At 47.2% G+C, this 27,576-nt stretch overlaps 1 protein-coding gene across 7 annotated transcripts; it reads left to right on the top strand.

Annotated features, from left to right (window-relative positions):
* The first annotated feature begins 11 nt into the window (after positions 1 to 11).
* LOC120025188 (selenocysteine insertion sequence-binding protein 2-like) lies at positions 12 to 27,576 on the top strand. 7 transcript variants are annotated; one of them, XM_038969645.1, is made up of 20 exons: positions 12 to 224; positions 7,058 to 7,233; positions 10,573 to 10,753; positions 10,987 to 11,142; positions 11,329 to 11,485; positions 12,601 to 12,818; positions 15,670 to 15,694; positions 15,816 to 15,928; positions 16,021 to 16,164; positions 16,453 to 16,560; positions 16,707 to 16,874; positions 17,227 to 17,368; positions 18,283 to 18,470; positions 18,834 to 18,966; positions 19,123 to 19,527; positions 19,738 to 19,903; positions 22,783 to 23,003; positions 23,327 to 23,481; positions 23,643 to 23,862; positions 23,958 to 27,576. In XM_038969645.1, the coding sequence occupies exons 1-20, from the start codon at positions 207 to 209 to the stop codon at positions 24,575 to 24,577; spliced, it is 3,714 nt and encodes a 1,237-aa protein (XP_038825573.1). In that variant the 5' UTR covers positions 12 to 206; the 3' UTR covers positions 24,578 to 27,576. The 7 variants fall into 7 exon arrangements, with proteins under 7 accessions (XP_038825573.1, XP_038825571.1, XP_038825570.1 ...); XM_038969643.1 differs by having other exon boundaries at positions 11,344 to 11,485; positions 18,834 to 19,527; XM_038969642.1 differs by having other exon boundaries at positions 16,024 to 16,164; positions 18,834 to 19,527.

The raw sequence follows: 27,576 nt of genomic DNA, 5'->3' as shown, positions 1-27,576 counted from the left end.
ACCATCTCTTCTGCCATTCCATTTCTACGTTGACACATTCAGAGCTAGCCGAGCTAGCTAGGCAGCAACAGTTCAACTAGGCAGAGGTAAAACAGGGTGTGTTTCACACAAGTGTCTCAACATTTACAATGAAGAAAATTAAATCGCCTATATCTTGACGACCACTACGTGCTCAATGACGGTCTGCCGCGGTCTCAGCGATTGACATGGACTCTTGTGATAAGGTAAAGAGGGATTTTCTCTGCGAAGTAATGACGGACCCGATTATGTCTGGTAACAGGGCACCACTAGCTTTAGTTAGCTAATGGGAATACGAAGCTAGCTAGCTAGGCCCAAAACGTATCTGCAGGTAATAATGTCCCTTTAATGTTTTAGAAGTGTCAGTGATTTTACCCGATGTTTGATTATTGTCAATGATTTGTCATCTAACTAGATCGCTACGCGTATTGGGCACGCGTGTAAGTAAAGGCAAGTGAACTAACGTTAGTTGACTGGCTAACTAGCCAGTTAGCTAAGCAGCTTTTATACGCATGTCATTTTGGATGGACAATATCTCATCTGTTCTCCCTGATTTGCTGATCTATGTTCTAGATATGTTTTAATTGAGGCTAACTATATTGAGTATCTAACTAAACTAGTTACAGTACTTATAATGTCACAATGTGTTGACATTAGTGACAGTTCATGTCAACATATCGGTTGACATGAACTGACTTAGCTATCTGGGGAACTTTGATGTTTGACACACCGTTAAATAACTAGCTAGATAGTTATTATAATACGGACCAGGGTAAATTAACTAGCTAGGTAGTGAACAGTTACCCGAAACTTCCAGTGTGTGGTAGATTGTTGACAACTAACTAGTCAGCTGATTCGCTCTGGAGGAATGTCCGGTTCTTTTGCATTTGAATCACATTCCAGCGAGTGACTCCTGCTGCGCATAGAGTAACTTAACTATGATGCAAGTTAGCTACTCTATTATGTGGTCTGACTTACTGTAAGCGCCCATTTTTAAAATGTCCGATTTTTCACTAGGCTTAATTCCATGATAGTATATGGCACCATAGTTTAGGCCACAGAAGGCTGCCGTCTAATTTAATGCAGGGTATTGTTTTCAGCTGGCTATTTCTTGAACTGAGTTGTTGGTTAAGGGCTTGTAATCGGCGCGTGTGACAAATAAAATGTGATTTGATTTGGATGAATCCCTCCTGTGTCACCATCAAATGCCACATAGGCTGAGTTTTGGTCCACAGTGATGTGATGATGGTGCATGGGCGATTCAAGGACCCAAGATGGTTTCATGCTTGTGACTTTAATATATTTTTCAAAATGTAGTGTACATGCACACGCTCGAGCTCGCTCATCCACCCACAGCTCTCTATTGCTCCCTCTCTTGCCCCCTCCCATTCAACAACAGTAAAAGAACAATACAACGTCTCTCTTTCTAGCTGAGAATGTTAGAAGACAATGAATCAGAGACAAAAGCTTGAAAGGACAAAGGGTTTGATGGTTGATGGCCCAGTAGTCCCACCCAGTTTTGCCAGGCCAGTGCTGCTCTGGCTTTTTCACCACACATCTGGAGCTGAGCTCAACTTATAGGAGCAATTAGGGTTAAGTGCCTTGCTCTAGGGCACATCGACAGATTTTTCACCTAGTCGGCTCGGGATTCGAACCAGCGAACTTTCAGGGTGACTGGCCTTACCCTCTAACCGCTAGGCTACCTGCTAATGCATCTTCCATAAACGCTGCTCTTCCATAATTGCTGCTATTCTCTCTCTTCCTCTAACACGCATACACACACACGCCAACCGGCAGCCTTTTCCGCAATCGCTGCTATTCTCACTCACATCCCAGGCGCTAATCAATCAATCACATACAACTCAGTCTGAACAAACAACATACACCTTCACACCAGCGGAATGGAGAATGGCACCCAGAGCTAAAGAACCCAGACCTGGACACAGCCAGGGACTCCCTGTCAGAGTCTCCCCCAGCCATGTGTAACGGATGTGAAATGGCTAGCTAGTTAGCGGGTACGCGCTAGTAGCATTTCAATCAGTTACGTCACTTGCTCTGAAACCTAGAAGTAGGGTTGCACCTTGCTCTGCAAGGGCCGTGGCCTTTGTGGAGCGATGGGTAACGATGCTTCGTGGGCGACCGTCGTTGATGTGTGCAGAGGGTCCCTGGTTCGCGCCCGTGTCGGGGCGAGGGGACGGTTTAAAATTATACTGTTACATTGATGCTGTTGACCCGGATCACTGGTTGCTCCGGAAAAGGAGGAGGTTGAAAGGGGGGTGAGTGTAACGGATGTGAAATGGCTAGCTAGTTAGCGGGTACGCGCTAGTAGCATTTCAATCAGTTACGTCACTTGCTCTGAAACCTAGAAGTAGGGTTGCACCTTGCTCTGCAAGGGCCGCGGCTTTTGTGGAGCGATGGGTAACGACGCTTCGTGGGTGACTGTTGTTGATGTGTGCAGAGGGTCCCTGGTTCGCGCCCGTGTCGGGGCGAGGGGACGGTTTAAAGTTATACTGTTACACATGGCACACACATTGGGAGGTTTGGAGTCTCTTTTCCCTGGTGGACTATGGCTGGAGCCCTATAGCAACTGACTCTGTTGTAGCTAGTTGTGTAATTGGCTTATCCTGGTTGGGCCACCGTCCTCACTCCTCACCTGATCCTCTCAGGCCTAATCCTGTAACTGTCTCCCCTGTCACCTATAGCCAGGCCTACCTCCTGTAACGTCACCTATAGCTAGCCAGGCCTACTTCCTGTAACGTCACCTATAGCTAGCCAGGCCTACTTCCTGTAACATCACCTATAGCTAGCCAGGCCTACTTCCTGTAACATCCCTCGTACAAAGTAACCAACCCCCTCACCCCGCCCCTCACCTAAAGTTTAAATTGACCAACTTCTCTATCAGCATCCTTGTCATCTAAAGTAACACAACCAACCCCTCTGTTTTGTGTAACTAACTTCACCTAATTATCTAAAGTAACCAGCTCTCTTTAGAGTAGACCTAACCATCAAACCTCATATGGAAACAAAGCATGGTTCATTTAAAATGTCAGATTTTTCACTAGGCTTAATTCCATGACAGTATATGGCACCATAGCTTAGGCCACAGAAGGCTGCCGTCTAGTATACTGCAGGGTATTGTTTTCAACTGGCTACGTCACCCCTAGCGCTCTGTGTTGACCAGTCAGGACCCCTGGATCTCTCAGATGTCAGCCCACACTGCCCACGGACAGTACAGTAGCACTGGGAAACAATGGCGGTGTGTGTGGTGTGTGCTCACTGCTGTACTGATGCTGGATTCATACATTCCGACCCTGGCTGGGAGAATGGAGTGTCTTTGTGTCGTGAACTCGTGTCAACTCTCCCTCTTCCTCTCAGAATGAAAGGGGGGATGAGGTTGATCTATCCTCTGACCGCAGCTGCCCGCCCCAGTGATAGGTCTGGACTCCATCTCAAATGGCACCCTATTGGGCTCTGGTCAAAAGTAGTGCACTTTGAAGGGAATAGGGTGCCATTTGGGACTCAAGCAGCAAGTCCCGATGTGTTAGCTGGGCAGGAAGGCCTGTGATTCAGTCAACATGATGTCAATGGTCAGTTTTGATAAGAGGTGAACCTAGATAAACAGTCCAATGGTCATGACTTAGTAGTCAGACCCATATCAGTGTTTCCATATCAGTGTTTAAAGTCTGCTGAAGCAGCATTCACCAGGACTACAAACAAACACAAATGAATTCAATTGATAGCAAAATGTGATTTGGTCGGGGCAACAGAGCAGGGTGGGGGGGTGAGGAGAGGGAACAGTGGGGAGGGGTTTCTTCAGTTTCACCCAGAGCCCACCCAGAACCGACCCACCCATCCAGACAGACTTGTAAAAGCTCATTGAGAGTGCTTTGACTACATTCCTTTAAGACACTGAGCTGCTTGACCTGTTGTAAATATTTCCCAGCTTTGACCCAGGCTGTCACCCTGTTGCTGTCCCATCTAGTGGCCTACAGTATCTTTCCACTCCTCCAATCCACTGATGATACCAATACAAGAGCAGTAGGCTGCATCTCATCTGACGTATCCAAACCCTGGAGGACATTGTTTGAAACAATGGATAATTGTGATCCTTTGTATTTTATTTTCAGAGAGGTAGGCCTCTGTTGACTTGACATGATACTATGGTTTGTGATGTGTAGGCTAGCTGTACAGGTATGTTTGACACATACTTTGTGACGCACATTTTATGATGGATATTTTATGACCTGTATTATTTTGACATTTCATCACAGCCCTCCTCCCCTCCACACACCCACGCACACCACACACACACACACATACATACCACACACACATACATACCACACACACATACATACCACACACACACACACACACATACATACCACACACACACACATACCACACACACACACATACCACACACACACACATACATACCACACACATACATACCACACACACATACATACCACACACACATACATACCACACACACATACATACCACACACACACACATACATACCACACACATACATACCACACACATACATACCACACACATACATACCACACACACACACATACATACCACACACATACATACCACACACACACACACATACATACCACACACACACACACACACACACATACATACACACATACATACCACACACATACATACCACACACATACATACCACACACACATACATACCACACACACACACACACACACATACATACCACACACACACACATACCACACACACACACATACCACACACACACACATACATACCACACACATACATACCACACACACATACATACCACACACACATACATACCACACACACATACATACCACACACACACACATACATACCACACACATACATACCACACACATACATACCACACACATACATACCACACACACACACATACATACCACACACATACATACCACACACACACACATACATACCACACACATACATACCACACACACACACACATACATACCACACACACACACACACACACACATACATACACACATACATACCACACACATACATACCACACACATACATACCACAAACCACCACCTCTGGCCCTGTGGCATGATGGCAATAGAGGTAGACCCACAGAATTAAGTAGAACAATTGAATTAAAGGATCTTTATGTGTAGGCCGGGTCCTAGTTGACGTTGTCTTTAGAGACCTTATGTAACACATAGTTAGCTACTAGTGTGATCTCTCTGGGAAGAATGAGCAGCTAAATATAGCTGGCCCATAAAGTCCTCCTGAAGATGCTGGGTGACTGAGTCATTACTACCCCGGCTCTGCTGGTTGCTCTCTGGTGGCTCTGAGGTGAAGTTTCCCCTAGGTACAGATCTAGGATCAGTTTCCCCTCCCCCAATCCTAACCTAAACCAATAGTGGGGGAAATGCAAAACTAACTCAAGATCAGCATCTAAGGGGCAACTTCAGGGCCAGACTTGGACCAGGCAGGGCCATAAGAAAGGAATGTCTCGGGACAGAATTCTGATGGTAGGAGTGCTACCTAGCGTTTAATGTTAGTGGTAGCTGGTAGGGAGAGGGGCTCTTTGGATGAAAGGAGCAAAAAAAATTACCAATGAAGCATAACAGTTCCAAGGCACTCCCTAAAAATGATGTATTGTGGTGGCCTACCTTAATAGGAAGGGTTAGGCTAAAAGCACAGGTATTGGACTGTGTGTTCTTAGGCCCTCAGTCAGTCATGTTCTCTGAGTACAAGGAAACAGTCTCTGCTCTCCACACCACTCTGATCTGATCAGTGTCAGACTAACCAGGAAGTGTTTCTATTGCACCAGGTTACATGTTGCTGTGTCTGTCTGCTACACTCACACTTCTCCTGATCACACAGCTCTAAGGTCAACACTTTGTTAGGCTTTCATCGTCTGTGACCGAATTGGCACCCTATTCCCTATATAAGTAAGTAGCCTTGTCCACATTAAAACAGCCCATAGCGCAGGAGACTATCGCCTAGTTCGTTAGGCAGCTTGATGTACTGTAGGTAGCCAGGTAGCCTAATGGTTAGAGCGTTGGGCCAGTAACCGAAAGGTTGCAAGATCGAATCCGTTACCTGAGAAGGTAAAAATCTGTCGTTCTGCCCCTGAACAAGGCAGTTAATCCACTGTTCCTAGGTCGTCATTGTAAATAAGAACCAATTCCTAACTATCTTGCCTAGTTAAATTAAGAAATACCCCTGGGCAGGATGCTAGTCTGTGCCCTGGTCAAAAGTAGTTCACTATTGTAATAAGGTGTATTTTCAGAGACAGCCATTGACTCCAACTCTCCATTCTCAGACCCAGTGAAAAGTTGTTTCTCTTGTTGCCAGTTGTTTCATTTGTCGTGAAGGAACCAGGTCTGTTGTTTTGGCTGTGTCGTGGTGATGTTGCCAGATGAAGTCATGAGTTATGTTAATAATTAGTCTAGCCTGGCTTCACCCAGCGAGCTGCTCCTTAGGTAACATGCCTACTCAGACTTTGTGGTCCAGTCATATAGCCTAGGGCCGTCAGTCTCTTAATCAGATATCAATGTTTACTACTGACTGACAGCCTACTCTCCAGTCCTGTGTGATTGATCTTAGACCTAAATGTATATGGATTGTTGATGGATCATTGATGTCACCCCTTGGGTTACTAAAATAACTAAGTTCCAGGAAGACTTTACACCGTGAGTGTGCTGTTGGTACCAGCTGATCTTTGTCCTTGTCGATTTCTCCCTGATTGACCCACATTCACTGAGTCCTGAACATAACCTAATATGGGGTCACTTGAACTTCTCTTATTTTGGCACAACAGTGAGAGGTCTATCACTCCTGAGTCTGTCTGGTGCGTTGTGAGGTGATCCTGTCCAGTCAGGTTATGTCCTGTCTTGTCTGGTTATGTCTTGTCCAGTCAGGTCTTGTCCTGTCAGGTCCTCTCCTCTCCTGTCAGGTCCTGTCTGTGACGTCCGTGTCTGACTGCCTCTGTCTCTCCTTGCAGGATGTGAAACTGTCAGCTGAAGTGGAGCCGTTTATCCCACAAAAGAAAGGTCTGGAAGGAGCGCTGGTCACCATGAGCCTGTCTGGAGGAGGAGAAGGAGGGGGGGTAGAGCCCACCCCTATCCCCAACTACCTCATCACCTGCTACCCTTTTGTCCAGGAGAACCAACCCAACAGGTAGGTACATCACCCTATATAATGCACCCTACATCTTATAGTCCCTAAATCATGCAGCCTACACCCTACACCCTATATAATGCACCCTACATCATATAGTCCCTAAATCATGCAGCCTACACCCTACACCCTACATAATGCACCCTATATAATGCACCCTACGTCTTTTAGTCCCTAAATCATGCAGCCTACACCCTACACACTAAGGGCAGGTTTCCTGGACACAGATTAAGCCTAGTCCTGGATTAAAAACCATATTCAATGGAGAATTTCTGAGCACATGCCTTTTCATTCAAAACTAGGCTTCATCTGTGTCTGGTCAACTGACCCTAAGAGCCTGAGGTGCGACTGTCACTGATATAATGAATCTGTATTAGAAGTACCCTGCCTCTGTCCCTGAGCCGCTGACAGTTAGCCTAGCATTAGCTCGGAAAGAATCTCCATGGAGTCCAGGAATATTCCTGTTTCTGACACTCCAGGAATGTGTCCATGTCAGTGGGAAAACTGATGGGGTCTTCCTTCTGATTCACCTAAGGAAACCCCCATAAACAGTGTAAGTGTTACACACAGCTAGGCTGTGAATGATCAGTTACCACCCAGGGATGTGATCAAGGCATAAAAATATACCAGGCACTCTGATTTATTTTACCAGCCAAAATATTTTTTTATGTACATGTATATAAAAACCCACCAAAAACAGATGACCATGCTTTGTAACGTTTCTAAAACAAGAAATGTGATATTGCTCAATTTCATTTTTTGTGACTGGATTTTTTAAAACCAAAATATCATAGACAAATTGTTTAGCTGGCCCTTTAAGGGCAGGAAGTAACTTTGGTGTGGGAGATTTGGGATCTGACTCTTTGCTATCAGTTGAAGCAACGGACTCAAATTAACGTTGAAAAACTACTGAACTTGTGAGCAAAACAATGTAAATAGCCAAGAAACACGAGGACAAAGTCTCACTTTGTAGACGTTTGTAGAAATTAGACCAACTTTTATGCCTGTGCACAGTGCCTCCAAAAATGAATCTATCAGCATTTCACTCAGTGCGCACAGCTGCGCCAGATGGGACATACAGTTGAAGTCAGAAGTTTACATACACCATAGCCAAATACATTTAAACTCAGTTTTTCACAATTCCTGACATTTAATCCTAGTAAAAATTCCCCGTTTTAGGTCAGTTAGGTATCACCACTTTATTTTAAGAATGTGAAATGTCAGAATAATAGAGGCTTTTATTTCTTTCATCACATTCCCAGTGGGTCAGAAGTTTACATACACTCATTTAGTATTTGGTAGCATTGCCTTTAAATTGTTTAACTAAGGTCAAACTTTGCGGGTAGCCTTCCACAAGCTTCCCACAATAAGTTGGGTGAATTTTGGCCCATTCCTCCTGACAGAGCTGGTGTAACTGAGTCAGGTTTGTAGGCTTCCTTGCTTGCACATGCTTTTTTAGTTCTGCCCACAAATGTTCTATGGGATTGAGGTCAGGGCTTTGGGATGGCCACTCCAATACCTTGACTTTGTTGTCCTTAAGCCATTTTGCCACAACTTTAGAAGTATGCTTGGTGTCATTGTCCATTTGGAAGACCCATTTGCGACCAAGCTTTAACTTCCTGACTGGTGTCTTGAGATGTTGCTTCAATATATCCACACAATTTTCCTCCCTCATGATGCCATCTATTTTGTGAAGTGCACCAGTCCCTCCTGCAGCAAAGCACCCCCACAACATGATGCTGCCACCCCCGTGCTTCACGGTCGGGATGGTGTTCTTCGCTTTGCAAGCCTCCCCCTTTTTCCTCCAAACATAGTGATGGTCATTATGGCCAAACAGTTCTTTTTTTGTTTCATCAGACCAGAGGACATTTCTCCAAAAAGTACGATCTTTGTCCCCATGTGCAGTTGCAAACCGTAGTCTAGCTTTTGTATGGCGGTTTTGGAGCAGTGGCTTCTTCCTTGCTGAGCGGCCTTTCAGGTTATGTCAACATAGGACTCGTTTTACTGTGGATATAGATACTTTTGTACCTGTTTTCTCCAGCATCTTCACAAGGTCCTTTGCTGTTGTTCTGGGATTGATTTGCACTTTTCGCAACAAAGTACGTTCATCTCTAGGAGACAGAACGCGTCTCCTTCCTGAGCGGTATGACGGCTGCGTGGTCCCATGGTCTTTATACTTGCGCACTATTGTTTGTACAGATGAAAGTGGTACCTTCAGGTGTTTGGAAATTGCTCCCAAGGATGAACCAGACTTGTGGAGGTCTACAATTTTTTTTCTGAAGTCTTGGCTGATTTCTTTTGATTTTCCCATGATGTCAAGCAAAGAGGCACTGAGTTTGAAGGTAGGCCTTGAAATACATCCACAGGTACACCTCCAATTGACTCAAATTATGTCAATTAGCCTATCAGAAGCATCTAAAGCCATGACATCATTTTCTTGAATTCTCCAAGCTATTTAAAGGCACAGTCAACTTAGTCTATGTAAACTTCTGACCCACTGGAATTGTGATACAGTGAATTATAAGTGAAATAATCTGTCTGTAAACAATTGTTAGAAAAAGCACAAAGTAGATGTCCTAACCGACTTGCCAAAACTATAGTTTGTTAACAAGACATTTGTGGAGTGGATGAAAAACGAGTTTTAATGACTCCAACCTAAGTGTATGTAAACTTCCCACTTTAGCTGTAGGATTGATATTTCTTTGTGGAATTAGCAGCTATGAAACAAAATAGTTGAAATACTTTGAAAACAGATACTGCAACATTTCCTGAACACTAACTCACATGTGCTCAGACTTGACTTCTGACTTTTTATTCAGGAATGTAATGCTCGCACTGTAGAGCCCTGCACATTGACCACCCGCCAATGGGGTTGGTGAAATATCCATTTTTACCCGCAGGTGTCGGGTGTTAATTTTATGCCCTGGATGTGATCGAGAGCTGTATACCTGTGTGTGTGTCCTGTGCGTTTCTCTTTGTCAGGGGTGATCTGCCTCATGCTGCACGTTCGTTTCTTCGTTTCCTTCCTGTCTGTTTTGAATAGCAGGAAGTGGTCTGCGCTCTAGACCGCTGGCTGTGAAAATGTCAGCTGGATCCTTATCAGCCAGTGCCACACACACACACACACACACACACACACACACACACACACACACACACACACACACACACACACACACACACACAGTCAGCTCTACACTGATAGCAGTGTAACAAGCTTTGTCTTAATTTGACACAGTTGTCCCTGGCCTCCTCTGGGTATATTAGTCCTAATATTTTGCAGTATATTCATACAATCATCACTACACCAATCATTTCTTCTCTCCCTCCCCTCTACAGACAACAGCACCACATGTATAGCGGAGGAGGGGACCTGCGCTGGCAGCAGCCCAACCCCAGCCCAGGTGGTCCGTACCTAGCTTACCCCATCCTGTCCTCCCCCCAGCCTCCAGTCTCCAACGACTACACCTACTACCAGATCATGCCTGCCCCCTGCCCCCCCATGATGGGCTTTTACCAGGTAGGTAGCTGAAATGTTAGGTGGTTAGAGGCAGACCAGTAGTCAGAAGGTTGCTAGTTCAAATCCTGGGCGAGGAGATATAACAAGGAAGTGAATTAGCAATCTGACACCAGGGCTGCTGGTGTCAGATCCCAGGTACTATTCACCGTCAATGGGCCCTTTAGCATGGTAGGTAGTGGAGTGTGTGTGAATGTTTGTCACAGCTGGAAATTACAGTTCTGTTCCTCTACCAGCCCTTCCCAGGAACGTACGCCGGGCCCCTGCAGCCTGGCGTGGTAAACCCTGTATCAGCTGACGTCAGCGAGAGACCGGACCCTCTCGGACAGGTGTTTGGACTAGCTAATCAGAGAGGAGGGAGGGGCATGGTCAGACCTGCCGTTCTACCCAAGGTAAGAGGTTAGAGGTCAAACATGTTATTCTGCTGGTCTACCCTAATACAAGGTGCTCAGGTCCATACTTCATTTTTACATTATTGATTACATGATCAATTAATACCATCAATGAATGAATTCATTAATACCATTAATTGGGTCGTATAACATCAATATACAAAATAATGTTTCATGTTATTATAGTCCATGTTCTATCAGCAACAGCAGGTGGGGTTGTGTCAGCCCCTGAGGGCCAGGAGGCCCCCTATGAGGACTGTAGCTGTCCAGAAGGAGGTGTGTTCCTCGGGGCCAGACGGACGGACCAAGACAGTCCTACTGGTGGACGCTGCCCAACAGACTGGTATGTATATAGACCAGTAACATACCAGTAACATGGTAGAACCAGTAACATATGCTAGTAACAATATCAGTAATATTCTAGTACCAGCACCAATACTAGTACATTCTAATACATTCTAGTACTAGTTGAGCCCAGGATTTGACTCAGGTTTGCATTGCCAAACCCCTGTATACTGGTCTAAAGTATGTCCACAGATGAATGACGGGCCTAACTCTTCTCTAACTTCTGTACAGGGTTGTATACTGACTGTATGTACTGACTGTGGTCTAAGCCTTCATTACAGTATAAAGGCTTTACATAATGAAACTACACAGTCAACCACAGAGCATCTAGATCCTACTGAGCTGAGAGAACAGGTTTACAATGATGACCCTTCATCATATTGAGACACTATGGCTAGGTTTACACAGTCAACCACAGAGCATCTAGATCCTACTGAGCTGAGAGAACAGGTTTACAATGATGACGCTTTATCATACTGAGACACTATGGCTCCGTTTACACAGGCAGCCCAGTCGGATATTTATTTTGTTGACCTAATTTGTCTTTTGACCAATCAGATCAGCTCTGAAAAAGATCTGATGTGAAAAAATCTGATGTGATTGGTCAAAAGACAAAATTAGTGGAAAGAATATCAGAACTGGGTTGCCTGTGTAAACGGAGCCTATGATACCCATCCTGCTGGGAAGACAGAAGGAATGTAGAGTTTCCGGTTGGAGAGGTCTACTCTGCACGTGTGCAGTACGTGTTGTCCTCTGTGACACCTCTGGCTGGGGGAATAACGCTACTCAATGCGACTAAGAGTTAGATCCACAATGAGATGGACATCACATTGGTTGTTAACCAGTAAAGGTGCAATAAGCATCTAAATACTACTTCTCTGCTTGCCACTGCTTCTGCCTGCTCTTTGGGGTCAAAGCCGGGTTACTGTAGAGCACTTTGGGACAACCGTTGATGTAAAAAAAGGCTTTAATAAATACATTTGGGGCTGGTTTCCTGGACCAAGATTGTCTGGTCCTAGACTAAAGAGATATCTCCATTTTAAATATCTCTGTCGTCCAAGGACTAGGCTTAATGTATTGATAGATTGATCTGTGATATCTGTCTGCCTGTAGACTTCCCAGGGGACAGTGCATGTGGTCGTGGTGCGGAACGGGAGCAGGCCAGTCCCCTGCTGTGGAAGAACCTTCCCCGGAGAAGGCGGGCCTCGCACCCTGCCGAGAGCTCCAGTGAGGCGGACATCGACAGCGACAGCGGATACTGCAGCCCCAAACACAACCAGCAGGCCCCGGGTGCTACGCAACACACTGCCCACGCTGCTGTAGCTCCTACGGTAGGCCCTAACTCTAACCCGGTGGTAGACCCAACACTATACTGCTGTTTAGTACTGTGGTCTCCAACATAACTATCAGGCCCCGGGTGCTACGCAACACACTGCCCACGCTGCTGTAGCTCCTACGGTAGGCCCTAACTCTAACCCGGTAGTAGACCCAACACTATACTGCTGTTTAGTACTGTGGTCTCCAACATAACTATCAGGCCCCGGGTGCTACGCAACACACTGCCCACGCTGCTGTAGCTCCTACGGTAGGCCCTAACTCTAACCCGGTGGTAGACCCAACACTATACTGCTGTTTAGTACTGTGGTCTCCAACATAACTATCAGGCCCCGGGTGCTACACAACACACTGCCCACGCTGCTGTAGCTCCTACGGTAGGCCCTAACTCTAACCCGGTGGTAGACCCAACACTATACTGCTGTTTAGTACTGTGGTCTCCAACATAACTATCAGGCCCCGGGTGCTACACAACACACTGCCCACGCTGCTGTAGCTCCTACGGTAGGCCCTAACTCTAACCCGGTGGTAGACCCAACACTATACTGCTGTTTAGTACTGTGGTCTCCAACATAACTATCAGGCCCCGGGCGCTACACAACACACTGCCCACGCTGCTGTAGCTCCTACGGTAGGCCCTAACTCTAACCCGGTGGTAGACCCAACACTATACTGCTGTTTAGTACTGTGGTCTCCAACATAACTATCAGGCCCCGGGTGCTACGCAACACACTGCCCACGCTGCTGTAGCTCCTACGGTAGGCCCTAACTCTAACCCGGTGGTAGACCCAACACTATACTGCTGTTTAGTACTGTGGTCTCCAACATAACTATCAGGCCCCGGGCGCTACACAACACACTGCCCACGCTGCTGTAGCTCCTACGGTAGGCCCTAACTCTAACCCGGTGGTAGACCCAACACTATACTGCTGTTTAGTACTGTGGTCTCCAACATAACTATCAGGCCCCGGGCGCTACACAACACACTGCCCACGCTGCTGTAGCTCCTACGGTAGGCCCTAACTCTAACCCGGTGGTAGACCCAACACTATACTGCTGTTTAGTACTGTGGTCTCCAACATAACTATCAGGCCCCGGGCGCTACGCAACACACTGCCCACGCTGCTGTAGCTCCTACGGTAGGCCCTAACTCTAACCCGGTGGTAGACCCAACACTATACTGCTGTTTAGTACTGTGGTCTCCAACATAACTATCAGGCCCCGGGCGCTACACAACACACTGCCCACGCTGCTGTAGCTCCTACGGTAGGCCCTAACTCTAACCCGGTGGTAGACCCAACACTATACTGCTGTTTAGTACTGTGGTCTCCAACATAACTATCAGGCCCCGGGTGCTACACAACACACTGCCCACGCTGCTGTAGCTCCTACGGTAGGCCCTAACTCTAACCCGGTGGTAGACCCAACACTATACTGCTGTTTAGTACTGTGGTCTCCAACATAACTATCAGGCCCCGGGCGCTACGCAACACACTGCCCACGCTGCTGTAGCTCCTACGGTAAGCCCCCATTTAACCCTAACCATTTACTACTTTATAGTACTGTTAACTACTGTAAACCCAAATACTACTGTAAACTCAAACACTACTGTAGCCCCGGGGCTCCAGAACACTCTACCACAGCTCCTACGATGGTAGGCCCTATCCCTTACCCTAACTCTATAGTACTGTAGCCTCAAACACATAACCCTGACCCCAGACCTAGCTATAACCTAACCTTCACCTGCATGACTGAAGTGAAATATCTGACATGCTTCTTCCCTCTCTCTCTCTCTCTCTCTCTCTGTGTCTCTCTCTGTGTCTCTCTCTGTGTCTCTCTCTGTGTCTCTCTCTGTGTCTCTCTCTGTGTCTCTCTCTGTGTCTCTCTCTGTGTCTCTCTCTGTGTCTCGCTCTGTCTCTCGCTCTGTCTCTCGCTCTGTCTCTGTGTCTCTCTGTGTCTCTGTGTCTCTCTGTGTCTCTGTGTCTCTCTGTCTCTCGCTCTGTCTCTCTGTCTCTGTGTCTCTCTGTGTCTCTCTCTCTGTGTCTCTCTCTCTGTCTCTCTGTCTCTGTGTCTCTCTCTCTATCTATGTGTCTCTCTCTCTGTCTCTCTGTCTCTGTGTCTCTCTCTCTGTCTCTCTGTCTCTGTGTCTCTCTCTGTCTCTGTCTCGCTCTCTCTCGCTCTGTCTCTGTGTCTCTCTGTCTCTCGCTCTGTCTCTGTCTCTGTCTCTGTCTCTCGCTCTGTCTCTGTCTCGCTCTGTCTCTGTCTCTGTCTCTCGCTCTGTCTCTGTCTCTCTCTGTCTCTCTCTGTCTCTGTGTCTCTGTCTCTGTGTCTCTCTGTGTCTCTGTGTCTCTCTGTGTCTCTGTGTCTCTCTGTCTCTCGCTCTGTCTCTCTGTCTCTGTGTCTCTCTGTGTCTCTCTCTCTGTGTCTCTCTCTCTGTCTCTCTGTCTCTGTGTCTCTCTCTCTATCTATGTGTCTCTCTCTCTGTCTCTCTGTCTCTGTGTCTCTCTCTCTGTCTCTCTGTCTCTGTGTCTCTCTCTGTCTCTGTCTCGCTCTCTCTCGCTCTGTCTCTGTGTCTCTCTGTCTCTCGCTCTGTCTCTGTCTCTGTCTCTGTCTCTCGCTCTGTCTCTGTCTCGCTCTGTCTCTGTCTCTGTCTCTCGCTCTGTCTCTGTCTCTCTCTGTCTCTCTCTGTCTCTGTGTCTCTGTCTCTGTGTCTCTCTCTATCTCTGTGTGTCTCTCTGTCTCTGTGTCTGTCTCTGTGTGTCTCTCTGTGTCTGTCTCTGTGTCTCTCTCTGTCTCTGTGTCTCTCTCTGTCTCTGTGTCTCTGTGTCTCTCTCTGTGTCTCTACAGGGAGTGGATGCAGGTGTAATGACAGGTAGGCTTTGTCTTTATGATTCATCATTTGATTTCTGATAAGAGAGATGATTACATTGCCTTTCCCCTTGGCTGTGTCCTGTATTACCTTTGTATTTGTCTCTCTCTCTCTGTGTGTGTAGCGGTAAGCTGGGTGAACGTAGCGTCTCAGGCCTTTCCGAGGCCGTGGTCAGACAACAGGACCACCCCGTTCCAACGGACAGGGAAGACCCCTGATCAGAGAAACTACTCGCAGGTACAATGGGCCTCTGAGGAAATCTTGACCTCACCTGGGCAACTGTAATTAAATCTCTGACTGACCCTCTCACCCCCAATTTCCCCCCCCAGCAGGACTTCCATGCAGGGTACTCAGGGGGGCGTGTCTGTTCTAACCCCACCCCCGCAGACAGCAACTGTGGTCTGCGGCAGAGACGGCTCCAGCCCGGACTGGGCCCTGGGACGGTGCTTGCTCCTGAGCCCCTCTACTTTGAGGTGGGAGATATCTACATGAAATTCTGTATTTGACAATATGCATTTCAGTTGGAATCAAATCCTTACTTGAGATACAACTGTCATGTAAATCCTGTATCTCCATTAATAGGAGATTTCAGTTCTTCATGTATCTGTTTGTTTCCATCTTGGTCACTGTGTATTAGGAGTTAGTGAGGCTGTAGATGTAGAAAAGCTGAGGTATTGTGTGAACTAGTCCTCAGTCAGTGTGTAATGGTATGTTACAGCTGTACAAGTTAGGTGTTTGGTCAATTCTAAAGTCTGTTTCAGGATGAGGATGAGTTTCCAGAGCTGGTCTCAGGAGGGGCACAGAGGAACATCAAACCAGACCCTAACCCTTCCCAGAACCAACACCAGTCCAAACTAACCAAGAACCTGGTGAGAGACCGGCTAATCTCTCCTTCCTTCCTTCCTTGAGAATTTCACTTGTTTTTTGTTTTTTTTGCACCAAAATGAGTAGAAAGGTTGACCACAAAACAATCTATCCCAGTAGTAACCCCCCGTCCCCCTCCTCCTCTCTCCAGCTGGATAACCTTCCAGAGAACTCTCCCATCAACATCGTCCAGACCCCCATCCCCATCACCACCTCCGTCCCCAAGAGGGCCAAGAGTCAGAGGAAGAAGGCCCTGGCCGCTGCCCTGGCTACAGCACAGGAGTACTCTGAGATCAGCATGGAGCAGAGGAAACTACAGGTACCAGCATACAATATCTTAGCTAGCTAGGAAACTACAGATACCAGCATGCAGTGTCAGCTAGGAAATTACAGTTAGCTAATCACAGATAACTACAAGCACCAGCAAGCACTCTTTTAGCTTTTCACAGAAAGTGCATGCTGGTATCTGTAGTTGTCAGCTAGGAAATTACAGTTAGCTAATCACAGATAACTACAAGCACCAGCAAGCATTCTGTTAGCTTTTCACAGAAAACTACAGATACCAGCATGCACTGTCAGCTAGTCATAGCGCAGGACTATAATGGAAAAACAGTTGCTAGTTGTATTGTACTACTATGAGTGTGCTGAGCCAGTGTTGCTGTTCCCTGTAGGAGGCACTGACCAAAGCAGCAGGGAAGAAGAGTAAGACTCCAGTCCAGTTGGACCTGGGAGACATGCTGGCTGCTCTGGAGAAACAGCAGCAGGCCATGAAGGCTCGACAAATAACCAATACTAAACCACTGTCCTTCACAGGTACACACTGCACACACACTGCACACACACTGCACACACACTGCACACACACTGCACACACACTGCACACACACTGCACACACACTGCACACACACTGCACACACACTGCACACACACTGCACACACACTGCACACACACTGCACACACACTGCACACACACTGCACACACACTGCACACACACTGCACACACACTGCACACACACTGCACACACACTGCACACAGCACACACACACCGCACCCACACACACACACACACACACACCGCACCCGCACCCACACACACTGCACACAGCACACACACACACCGCACCCACACACACACACACACACACCACACACACCACACACACACACACACTGCACCGCACCCCACACACACACACACACACTGCACCAGACCTCACACACACACACTGCCCCACACACACTGCACCGCACCCCACACACACACACTGCACTGCACCCCACACACACACACACACACACACTGCACCGCACCCCACACACACACACACACACACACTGCACCGCACCCCACACACACTGCACCGCACCACACACACACACACACACACACTGCACCGCACCACACACACACACACACACACTGCACCGCACCCCACACACACACACACACACTGCACCGCACCCCCCACACACACACACACACACACTGCACCGCACCCCACACACACACACACACACACACACTGCACCGCACCCCACACACACTGCACCACACACACACACACACACTGCACCGCACCACACACACACACACACACTGCACCGCACCACACACACACACACACACTGCACCGCACCCCACACACACACCGCACCCCACACACTGCACCGTCACTCACCCTTTCTCTCTCTCTGACTGCCCTCTCTCTCTCTCGCTCTCCAGTGGGTACAGCAGCCCCGTTCCATGGTTCAGGTGCCGGGCCGGGAGCAGGGTCCGGTATAGTATCAATGTTGAAGGCCCAGCAGGCCCACTCTGCCCCCCTCAACATGCTGGACTCCAGCGCTCCACGCCTGAAGAGAGGGAAGGAGAGAGAGATCCCTAAAGTCAAACGACCCACCGCCCTGAAGAAGGTGAGAGGAGGAGAGGATAGATCTCAATGTGTGTCTGAGGGGGAAGGGGTGTGTTGGTCTAACCCAGTCTCTGTTCTCTCTGTGTAGATCATTCTGAAGGAGCGTGAGGGGGAAGGGGTGTGTTGGTCTAACCCAGTCTCTGTTCTCTCTGTGTAGATCATTCTGAAGGAGCGTGAGGGGGAAGGGGTGTGTTGGTCTAACCCAGTCTCTGTTCTCTCTGTGTAGATCATTCTGAAGGAGCGTGAGGGGGAAGGGGTGTGTTGGTCTAACCCAGTCTCTGTTCTCTCTGTGTAGATCATTCTGAAGGAGCGTGAGGGGGAAGGGGTGTGTTGGTCTAACCCAGTCTCTGTTCTCTCTGTGTAGATCATTCTGAAGGAGCGTGAGGGGAAGAGGGGGAAGGGGTGTGTGGATCAGATTGCTACCAGCCAGGAAGAACAGGGAGAAGAGGAGCTACACTTCACTGACGACCTCACACGGGAACCTGCCTCTCAGGAGGGTAGGTACCAGGTCAGGGGTCAGAGAGAGGAGGAGCTACACTTCACTGACGACCTCACACGGGAACCTGCCTCTCAGGAGGGTAGGGTCAGGGGTCAGAGAGAGGAGGAGCTACACTTCACTGACGACCTCACACGGGAACCTGCCTCTCAGGAGGGTAGGTACCAGGTCAGGGGTCAGAGAGAGGAGGAGCTACACTTCACTGACGACCTCACACGGGAACCTGCCTCTCAGGAGGGTAGGTACCAGGTCAGGGGTCAGAGAGAGGAGGAGCTACACTTCACTGACGACCTCACACGGGAACCTGCCTCTCAGGAGAGTAGGTACCGGGTCAGGGGTCAGAGAGAGGAGGAGCTACACTTCACTGACGACCTCACACGGGAACCTGCCTTTCAGGAGGGTAGGTACCGGGTCAGGGGTCAGAGAGAGGAGGAGCTACACTTCACTGACGACCTTACACGGGAACCTGCCTCTCAGGAGGGTAGGTACAGGGTCAGGGGTCAGAGAGAGGAGGAGCTACACTTCACTGACGACCTTACACGGGAACCTGCCTCTCAGGAGGGTAGGTACAGGGTCAGGGGTCAGAGAGAGGAGGAGCTACACTTCACTGATGACCTCAAACGGGACCTTGGCAGAGTTTGCTCATTTTAGACCATTCCCTTGGTCTTAAAGTGACTTCTTGCAAATCTAATGGTCCTACTGATCTGCGTGTATGACGTGGTGTTGTCTAATATACCCCCCTGTGATATTCTGCACCGTCTGTTTCCTGTAGAGAACGGTCTGAGCGTGCCCAGTGATGACGCGTCCCTGTCCCCGGCCAGTCAGAACTCTCCGTACAGCATCACGCCTGTTTCCCAGGGATCCCCTGGCTCCTCCGGCATCGGCAGCCCCATGGCCTCTAACGCCATCACCAAGATACACAGCCGCCGCTTCAGAGAGTGAGTCTCTCTCACACACACACACACACAGAAATTGCTTGGTACTGAGAATCCTAGTGGTTCAAATGTCACACACTCATTTGGTGGGTTAGCAACACAGAAGCATTTAGTAACATAAATATCTATCCGCCCAATGGGTGTTTAGAGCAGGGCTATACAATAAGGACTTGTACGTACACACAGACAGGCACTGCTTTGTTTATTAATGTCTTGGGCTGTAGGCCCTTTGTCTCATTCCAGCCCTTAAGCACTGTGTCAGACATCCTACTAGCTCTCTATGCCTCTCCTCTCTTCCTCACACCATATCATACCATATCTACACCAGTGTTTCCCAGCTCCAGTCCCCCCAACAGTACACGTTGATGTAGCCCCGGACAAACTCACCTGATTCCACTCAGAGGGGATGATGATTAGTTGAATCAGGTGTTTGTCTGGGGCTACAACAAAACTGTGGTGTTGGACTGGAGTTGGGAACCACTGAACTACACAATGGTGTGTGAGTGTTTTCTAATTGTGTGTGTTAATGTGGTTTGTGTGTGTGTTAACCTGTTTGTGTGTTTCCTCTTAGGGTTGGGCCGATATATGATTACATCTAATATTGTGATATTTGACATTGACGATATATTGTGATGTGCAAGACTGTACTCTAATTGAAATGTACAAATCAAAACTGTGCATTTAAGGCTAAATTAATGAACTAAGCCTTATTTTTTTTGCCATACTACGATTATTTAATGATAATGTGACCAATATCGTAAATAAGATTCAAAAAAATTGCACAGTCTGGAATGATGTGGTCATTAACGGCGCAAAACGATTATATGGGATATCGCAGTATTTGGAGTAGCATATCGTTGAAGAGGCCTCCCCAAATGTTACCTAACGCTAGTCCCTCTCTATCACTGTCTCCAAGTACTGTAACCTGGTGTTGAATAAGGAGATGGTTAGCAGATGTTAATGTGAGTATAGAGAAATGCTTGTACTTCTAGTTCCGACAGTGCAGTAATATCTAACAAGTAATCTAACAATTCCACAACAAATACCTAATACACACAAATCTAAGTAAAGGAATGGAATAAGAATATATACATATAAATATATGGATGAGGGATGACCGAGCGGCATAGACAAGATGCTGTAGATGGTTTAAAATACAGTATATAAACTCAGCAAAAAAAGAAACGTCCTCTCACTGTCAACTGCGTTTATTTTCAGCAAACTTAACATGTGTAAATATTTGTATGAACATGACAAGATTCAACAACTGAGACATAAACGGAACAAGTTCCACAGACATGTGACTAACATAAATTGAATAATGTGTTCCTGAACAAAGGGGGGGGGGGTCAAAATCAAAAGTAACAGTCAGTATCTGGTGTGGCCACCAGCTGCATTAAGTACTGCAGTGCATCTCCTCCTCATGGACTGCACAAGATTTGCCAGTTCTTGCTGTGAGATATTACCCCACTCTTCCACCAAGACACCTGCAAGTTCCCGGACATTTCTGGGGGGAATGACCCTCGCCTTCACCCTCCGATCCAACAGGTCCCAGACGTGCTCAATGGGATTGGGATCCGGGCTCTTCGCTGACCATGGCAGAACACTGACATTGCTGTCTTGCAGGAAATCACACACAGAACGAGCAGTATGGCTGGTGGCATTGTCATGCTGGAGGGTCATGTCAGGATGAGCCTGCAGGAAGGGTACCACATGAGGGAGGAGGATGTCTTCCCTGTAACGCACAGCGTTGAGATTGCCTGCAATGACAACAAGCTCAGTCCGATAATGCTGTGACACACTGCCCCAGACCATGACGGACCCTCCACCTCCAAATCGCTCCCGCTCCAGAGTACAGGCCTCGGTGTAACGCTCATTCCTTCGACGATAAACTTGAATCCGACCATCACCTCTGGTGAGCTAAATCGTGACTCGTCAGTGAAGAGCACTTTTTGCCAGTCCTGTCTGGTCCAGCGACGGTGGGTTTGTGCCTGTAGGCGACGTTGTTGACGGTGATGTCTGGTGAGGACCTGCTATACAACAGGCCTACAAGCCCTCAGTCCAGCCTCTCTCAGCCTATTGCGGACAGTCTGAGCACTGATGGAGGGATTGTGTGTTCCTGGTGTAACTAGGGCAGTTGTTGTTGCCATCCTGTACCTGTCCCGCAGGTGTGATGTTCAGGTCTACCGATCCTGTGCAGGTGTTGTTACACGTGGTCTGCCACTGCGAGGATGATCAGCTGTCCGTCCTGTCTCCCTGTAGCGCTGTCTTAGGCGTCTCACAGTACGGACACATCTGCAGTCCTCATGCCTCCTTGCAGCATGCCTAAGGCACGTTCACGCAGATGAGCAGGGACCCTGGGCATCTTTCTTTTGTTGTTTTTCAGAGTCAGTAGAAAGGCCTCTTTAGTGTCCTAAGTTTTCATAACTGTGACCTTAATTGCCTACCTGTTAGTGTCTTAACCACCGTTCCACAGCTCCATGTTCATTAATTGTTTATGGTTCATTGAACAAGCATGGGAACAGTGTTTAAACCCTTTACAATGAAGATCTGTGAAGATATTTCGATTTTTACAAATTATCTTTGAAAGACAGGGTCCTGAAAAAGGGATGTTTCTTTTTTTGCTGAGTTTACATATGAGATGAGTATGTAAGATATGTAAACATTATTAAAGTGGCATTATTAAAGTGACTATTGATCCATTTATTAAAGTGGCCAATGATTTCAAGTCTGTATGTAGGCAGTAGCCTCTCTGTGTTAGTGATGGCTGTTTAACAATCTGATGTATGTTTTAATATTAATGTCTCTCTGTCTCCAGGTGTTGAATAAGGAGATAGATGAATGTGTTTATAATATTAGTGTGTGTTTCTCTCTGTCTCCAGGTACTGTAATCAGGTGTTGAATAAGGAGATAGATGAGAGTGTGACGATGCTGCTGCAGGAACTGGTCCGGTTCCAGGAGAGGGTTTATCAGAAGGACCCCAGCAAAGCCAAGACCAAACGCAGACTGGTCATGGGCCTTAGAGAGGTCACCAAACACATGAAGCTCCACAAGATCAAGTGTGTCCTCATCTCACCCAACTGTGAGAAGATCCAGGCCAAAGGTCAGGGGTCATTCTTGTCATTAATCCTGGGTTATGTTTTTTGAAAAGGAGTGAACCCCAGAGTGTACTACTCAACCAGGTCCAATAAGAACACGGGGTTTTGTTTTTGCGGTTGCTAAGCATTTAACTAGTGTGCCTAACTGAACATCACCCTGATCTTGGGGTGTGGGGTTCCAAATGCATGCTAAGTTTATGAATATTTCAAATATTCATCCCCAATCGCCATTTAAGTGTCCACCAGAGGGCGGCAGCATATTAATATGCTCAGCACAGGCTGCATCAAATCTTATACATAACTAGTGACTGTGTGTTGTCTATTGCAGGGGGTCTAGATGAGGCTCTGTACAACGTCATAGCCATGGCCAGAGAACAGGAGATCCCGTTTGTGTTTGCTCTGGGTAGGAAGGCTCTCGGACGCTGTGTCAACAAACTGGTGCCGGTCAGTGTGGTGGGCGTCTTCAACTTCTCTGGAGCAGAGGTAAGACATTGAACACAACCTGTCTGCATGTTTATAACACCTGTTAATACTGTAAGTTGGTGGGGGTTTTTACAGAAAAAAAGCAAATGGAAGTGTGTAAAGTCTGTCTTTCTCTTTCCCCTCTCCCCGTCCTCCACCCCTCCCTCTCCACCCTCCTCTAGGGTCTGTTTAACCGGTTAGTGTCTCTGACGGAGGATGCTCGTAAGTCCTACAAGGACATGGTGTCAGCGCTGGAGCAGGAGCAGGCTGAAGAGGCGCTGAAGAACGTCAAGAAGGTCACCCACCACATGGGCCACTCCAGGAACCCCTCCGCTGCCTCCGCCATCTCCTTCTGCTCCGTCATCTCTGAACCCATCTCTGAGGTCAACGAAAAGGAGTACGGTAAGAGATGACCTTTAACCCTGACTCTGACCCATCTCTGAGATCATAGAGGTCTCTCTTTACATGTGAATATAATCTGAAATGTCTCTCCTCAGAGACCAACTGGAGGAGTATGGTGGAGTCGTCAGATGGGCTGGAGCCTGTGGAGGCTAAACCCAGCCATCCTGCTGCTTCCTCTGGGTTGCAGAGAGACAACCAGCCCCCCTCCACCACCACCAACCGCAGCCCTTACTCCACTACCCTCCAGCTCAGAGCAGCCGTTCCTGCTCCAGGCTCAGGCCCGGGGGAGAGAGAGGAGGGCCGGGCAGACGACCGCTTGGAGCTGGCCTCCCAGCAGAGCACGGAGACAGGCAGTTTGGATGGGAGCTGCAGGGACCTCCTCAACTCCTCCATCACCTCCACCACCTCCACCCTGGTCCCCGGTATGCTGGAGGAGGCAGAGGAAGAGGAGGAGGAGGAGGAAGAGTACACACCAGAGCCCATCTCTGTGGAGGTGCCTGCGGTCATCAGCCGTATTGAGTGCTGGGTGTCTAAGACACTGGAGAACCTTCAGCTGGGGAAGAGCCAGGACAGCACAGAGGAAGAGGAGGAGGAGGAAGAGGAGGAGGAGGAGGGAGTGCAGAGTGAGGAGGAAGAGGAGTTGGATTCTGCTGATGTCACAGAGACTGGGCTGGAGAGGACGGAGAAGATGGAGGCCAATAATATCACTGGCTGATTAGACCTCATTCATCCCTCTTTCCCTCTCTCTCTCTTTCTCTTTTTTGTTTCTCGCTAAGTTCGCTCTGTGTACACTCCATCACTTGTCTTCCTCGCTCCCCCCCTCTCACCTGTTCCCCTAACCTGCACTCTATCACACACTCTCAACCCCCCCCCCTCTCTCTTTCTCACAGTTGAACCAGCAACTCTCCTCTGTCTAACTTTGGACTTCAGACATTATCTCAGGAATCAGACCACACACACACACACACACACACACACACACACACACACACACACACACACACACACACAGACCAACCTTCAAACTACAGACAGCCGTATCTCTCCTGGTCTCTCTGATGGATAGACTCCTCTGTTCCTCTCATCCTCCTCTCACTGATGTGGACCTGAAACAACTGCCTCACCTAAACTGGTCTGGTCGGTCTGACATCGAATGGGCTTGACTGGTCTGGTCGGGCTAAGGGAAGCCCTGGTTCCCTTCCCACCACTCCAAGTTTCCCCGGGATAGGAAGAGGCTGTGAGGAGAGGCTTCCCCTCTGTCTGTCTGTATGATGCAGAGCCATCGAGATGATAGAACTGTCAATGAGACTGCTGACTATAAAGACTAACTAGAAGAGAACTCTCCCTCCTTTCAGAGAGCCACCCTCCCTCTGTCATCCCTGGGTTATTCATAGTGAAGGTCCGATGGTTCAGTCCAAGCAGAAGGTTGCTGAGCCCCTGCAGGGCTGGGAGTTTACAGCTGGAAGTGTGTGTGTCTCCGTCCCATCATCAAAAGACTTATGTTACATCGTTGTCATCCTTCCCATGTTTATTACCTTCATCTGCCTCCTCATATGTTCCCCCACTGTGTCGCTACAGCTTTATCTCAATACATTACAACTTCATTCTGTTCTGCGTTGTTTGTTCCCCCACTGGGTTGTCATAACATGCTCTGGGAGGGAGGAGCTTGCGTAGGATACTTATTGGTTGGTTGCTTGTGTATTTGTTTCCTATTGGCTTTAGGACTACCTGCAACCTGAGGTTAGTTTACATCACCTGGGCTGCGTTGTTCAGATAGAAAATATGATTGTGTAGAACAGCCATGCCTCTCTGACATGTAGAGGAATCACGTCAGCTCTATTCATGGTGGTTCTATCTGCAGCGTGACCCTGATTGGATACACAGGCTGTCTCCCAAAACCAATCTAAAACCTTGTTAGGGTTACAAAATTCCCAGCTTTTCCAGGAATCCTGGTTGGAAGGTTCACAGAATCTGTTGGGAATAAGCAGAAAATACGTAATCCTCCAACCTTGGAATTTCGGGAAAGTTGCTGGAATTTGTAAACCTACATGATGTGTTTCTGACATTGGTCAACCATCACAGTAATCATGTAGTATTTTCAGTGGGTGTGATTTAAAGGGACATCTCACCACTTTTTAACCTCATAGTCAATATCTCCAGGACCAAACCAATGTCTACTAATGTGAAAATGGCGTGTTAAAAAGTAATGGCGTGTCCCTTGAAAACATGAATGATATGACATGTCACATGACATATACTAACAGTATCTGAAACCAGAACAAATGTCTGATGTACATAACCTGTATAGCTGTTTCTGAGACTCTTTAACCTGTATAGCTGTTTCTGAGACTCTTTAACCTGTATAGCTGTTTCTGAGACTCTTTAACCTGTATAGCTGTTTCTGAGACTCTTTAACCTGTATAGCTGTTTCTGAGACTCTTTAACCTGTATAGCTGTTTCTGAGACTCTTTAACCTGTATAGCTGTTTCTGAGACTCTTTAACCTGTATAGCTGTTTCTGAGACTCTTTAACCTGTATAGCTGTTTCTGAGACTCTTTAACCTGTATAGCTGTTTCTGAGACTCTTTAACCTGTATAGCTGTTTCTGAGACTCTTTAACCTGTATAGCTGTTTCTGAGACTCTTTAACCTGTAATATTGATGATAATATTGTGTTAATCTATTTGGGGTTGTTTTCTGAGTGGATTGTTTTTTGTTGTTGTTGCTAGCTGACTTCTGTGTTTTACTATAGCCCTCTGGTTTAACTTGGTTTAGGTCCCAGTCCATTGACCGGTGGTAGCGTGTGTGTTTGTTGGGGTGGACAGGTAAATGTACTGTAACTAGCTATTATCAGTGACTATTTGGGTTTGAAACTGACAGGTAGTCCAACTTGACCCAGGACATGTGACTCACTAGTAACACAGGGGTCAAAGCCACCACAGGAGCCTCTGAATATTCATGAAGTAATTATCCACCTCACCAGTTATAACCAAGTAAATATAATGTTTGAACTACAGTGTATTAAACACCCCAATCACCTTTTTCTTAAAGACATTTGATAGAAAAAATATGAATAAGTTGATAATGTAATTTGATGGTAAATGATATAGAAATCAAGTTATGTATTATTATATGGAGGAGGATCCCATGTATAGGAGTGGCATGCTGGGTCATATGCAATATGAAGGAAGGAGGGATGAGAGAGGGAGTTGTGTAATAAATAGACAGTCAGGAGTTGGGTCAATTCATTTTCAATTCAGGAAGTGAATTGAAATTCAACTGACAAAAATGTAATTGAGAAAAAAAATGTATCTGTCAATTGAAAACGGACCATGTTTTCTATGAGGGTTTTCTGAATGAGCTGAATTGAGCCCTTCCTGATATAGGTGATAACGACGGTGTGTCTCGTACTAAAATCTACGTTGGCTGTGTGCAGGTTTCTCTGTAACTCTCATCAGTGTGTTTTGGAGCCATGACAACCAGTCCTTTGCACTATGTAAATACCATAATACTTGTAACCACCTTCTGGTAACTAATGTCAAAACAAAATGGTTGACTGAAGTAGCTTTTCTTTTCCCAGTGTGTCCCTGGTCTTTCTATGTCTCTTTCTGACTGTACAGGACTAGCAACATGTAGAGGCTTTTCTCATAACGTTACTGTTCTCTTCTTCATCTGGACTGATTAATAATGTCATTAAAATGTTTAAGTAAACTACA

This window comes from Salvelinus namaycush, chromosome 30, assembly GCF_016432855.1.
Source record: "Salvelinus namaycush isolate Seneca chromosome 30, SaNama_1.0, whole genome shotgun sequence".
NCBI lineage: Eukaryota > Metazoa > Chordata > Actinopteri > Salmoniformes > Salmonidae > Salvelinus > Salvelinus namaycush.
Note: the sequence above shows the minus strand (reverse complement) of the source record. Positions and strands in the feature narration are given on the sequence as shown.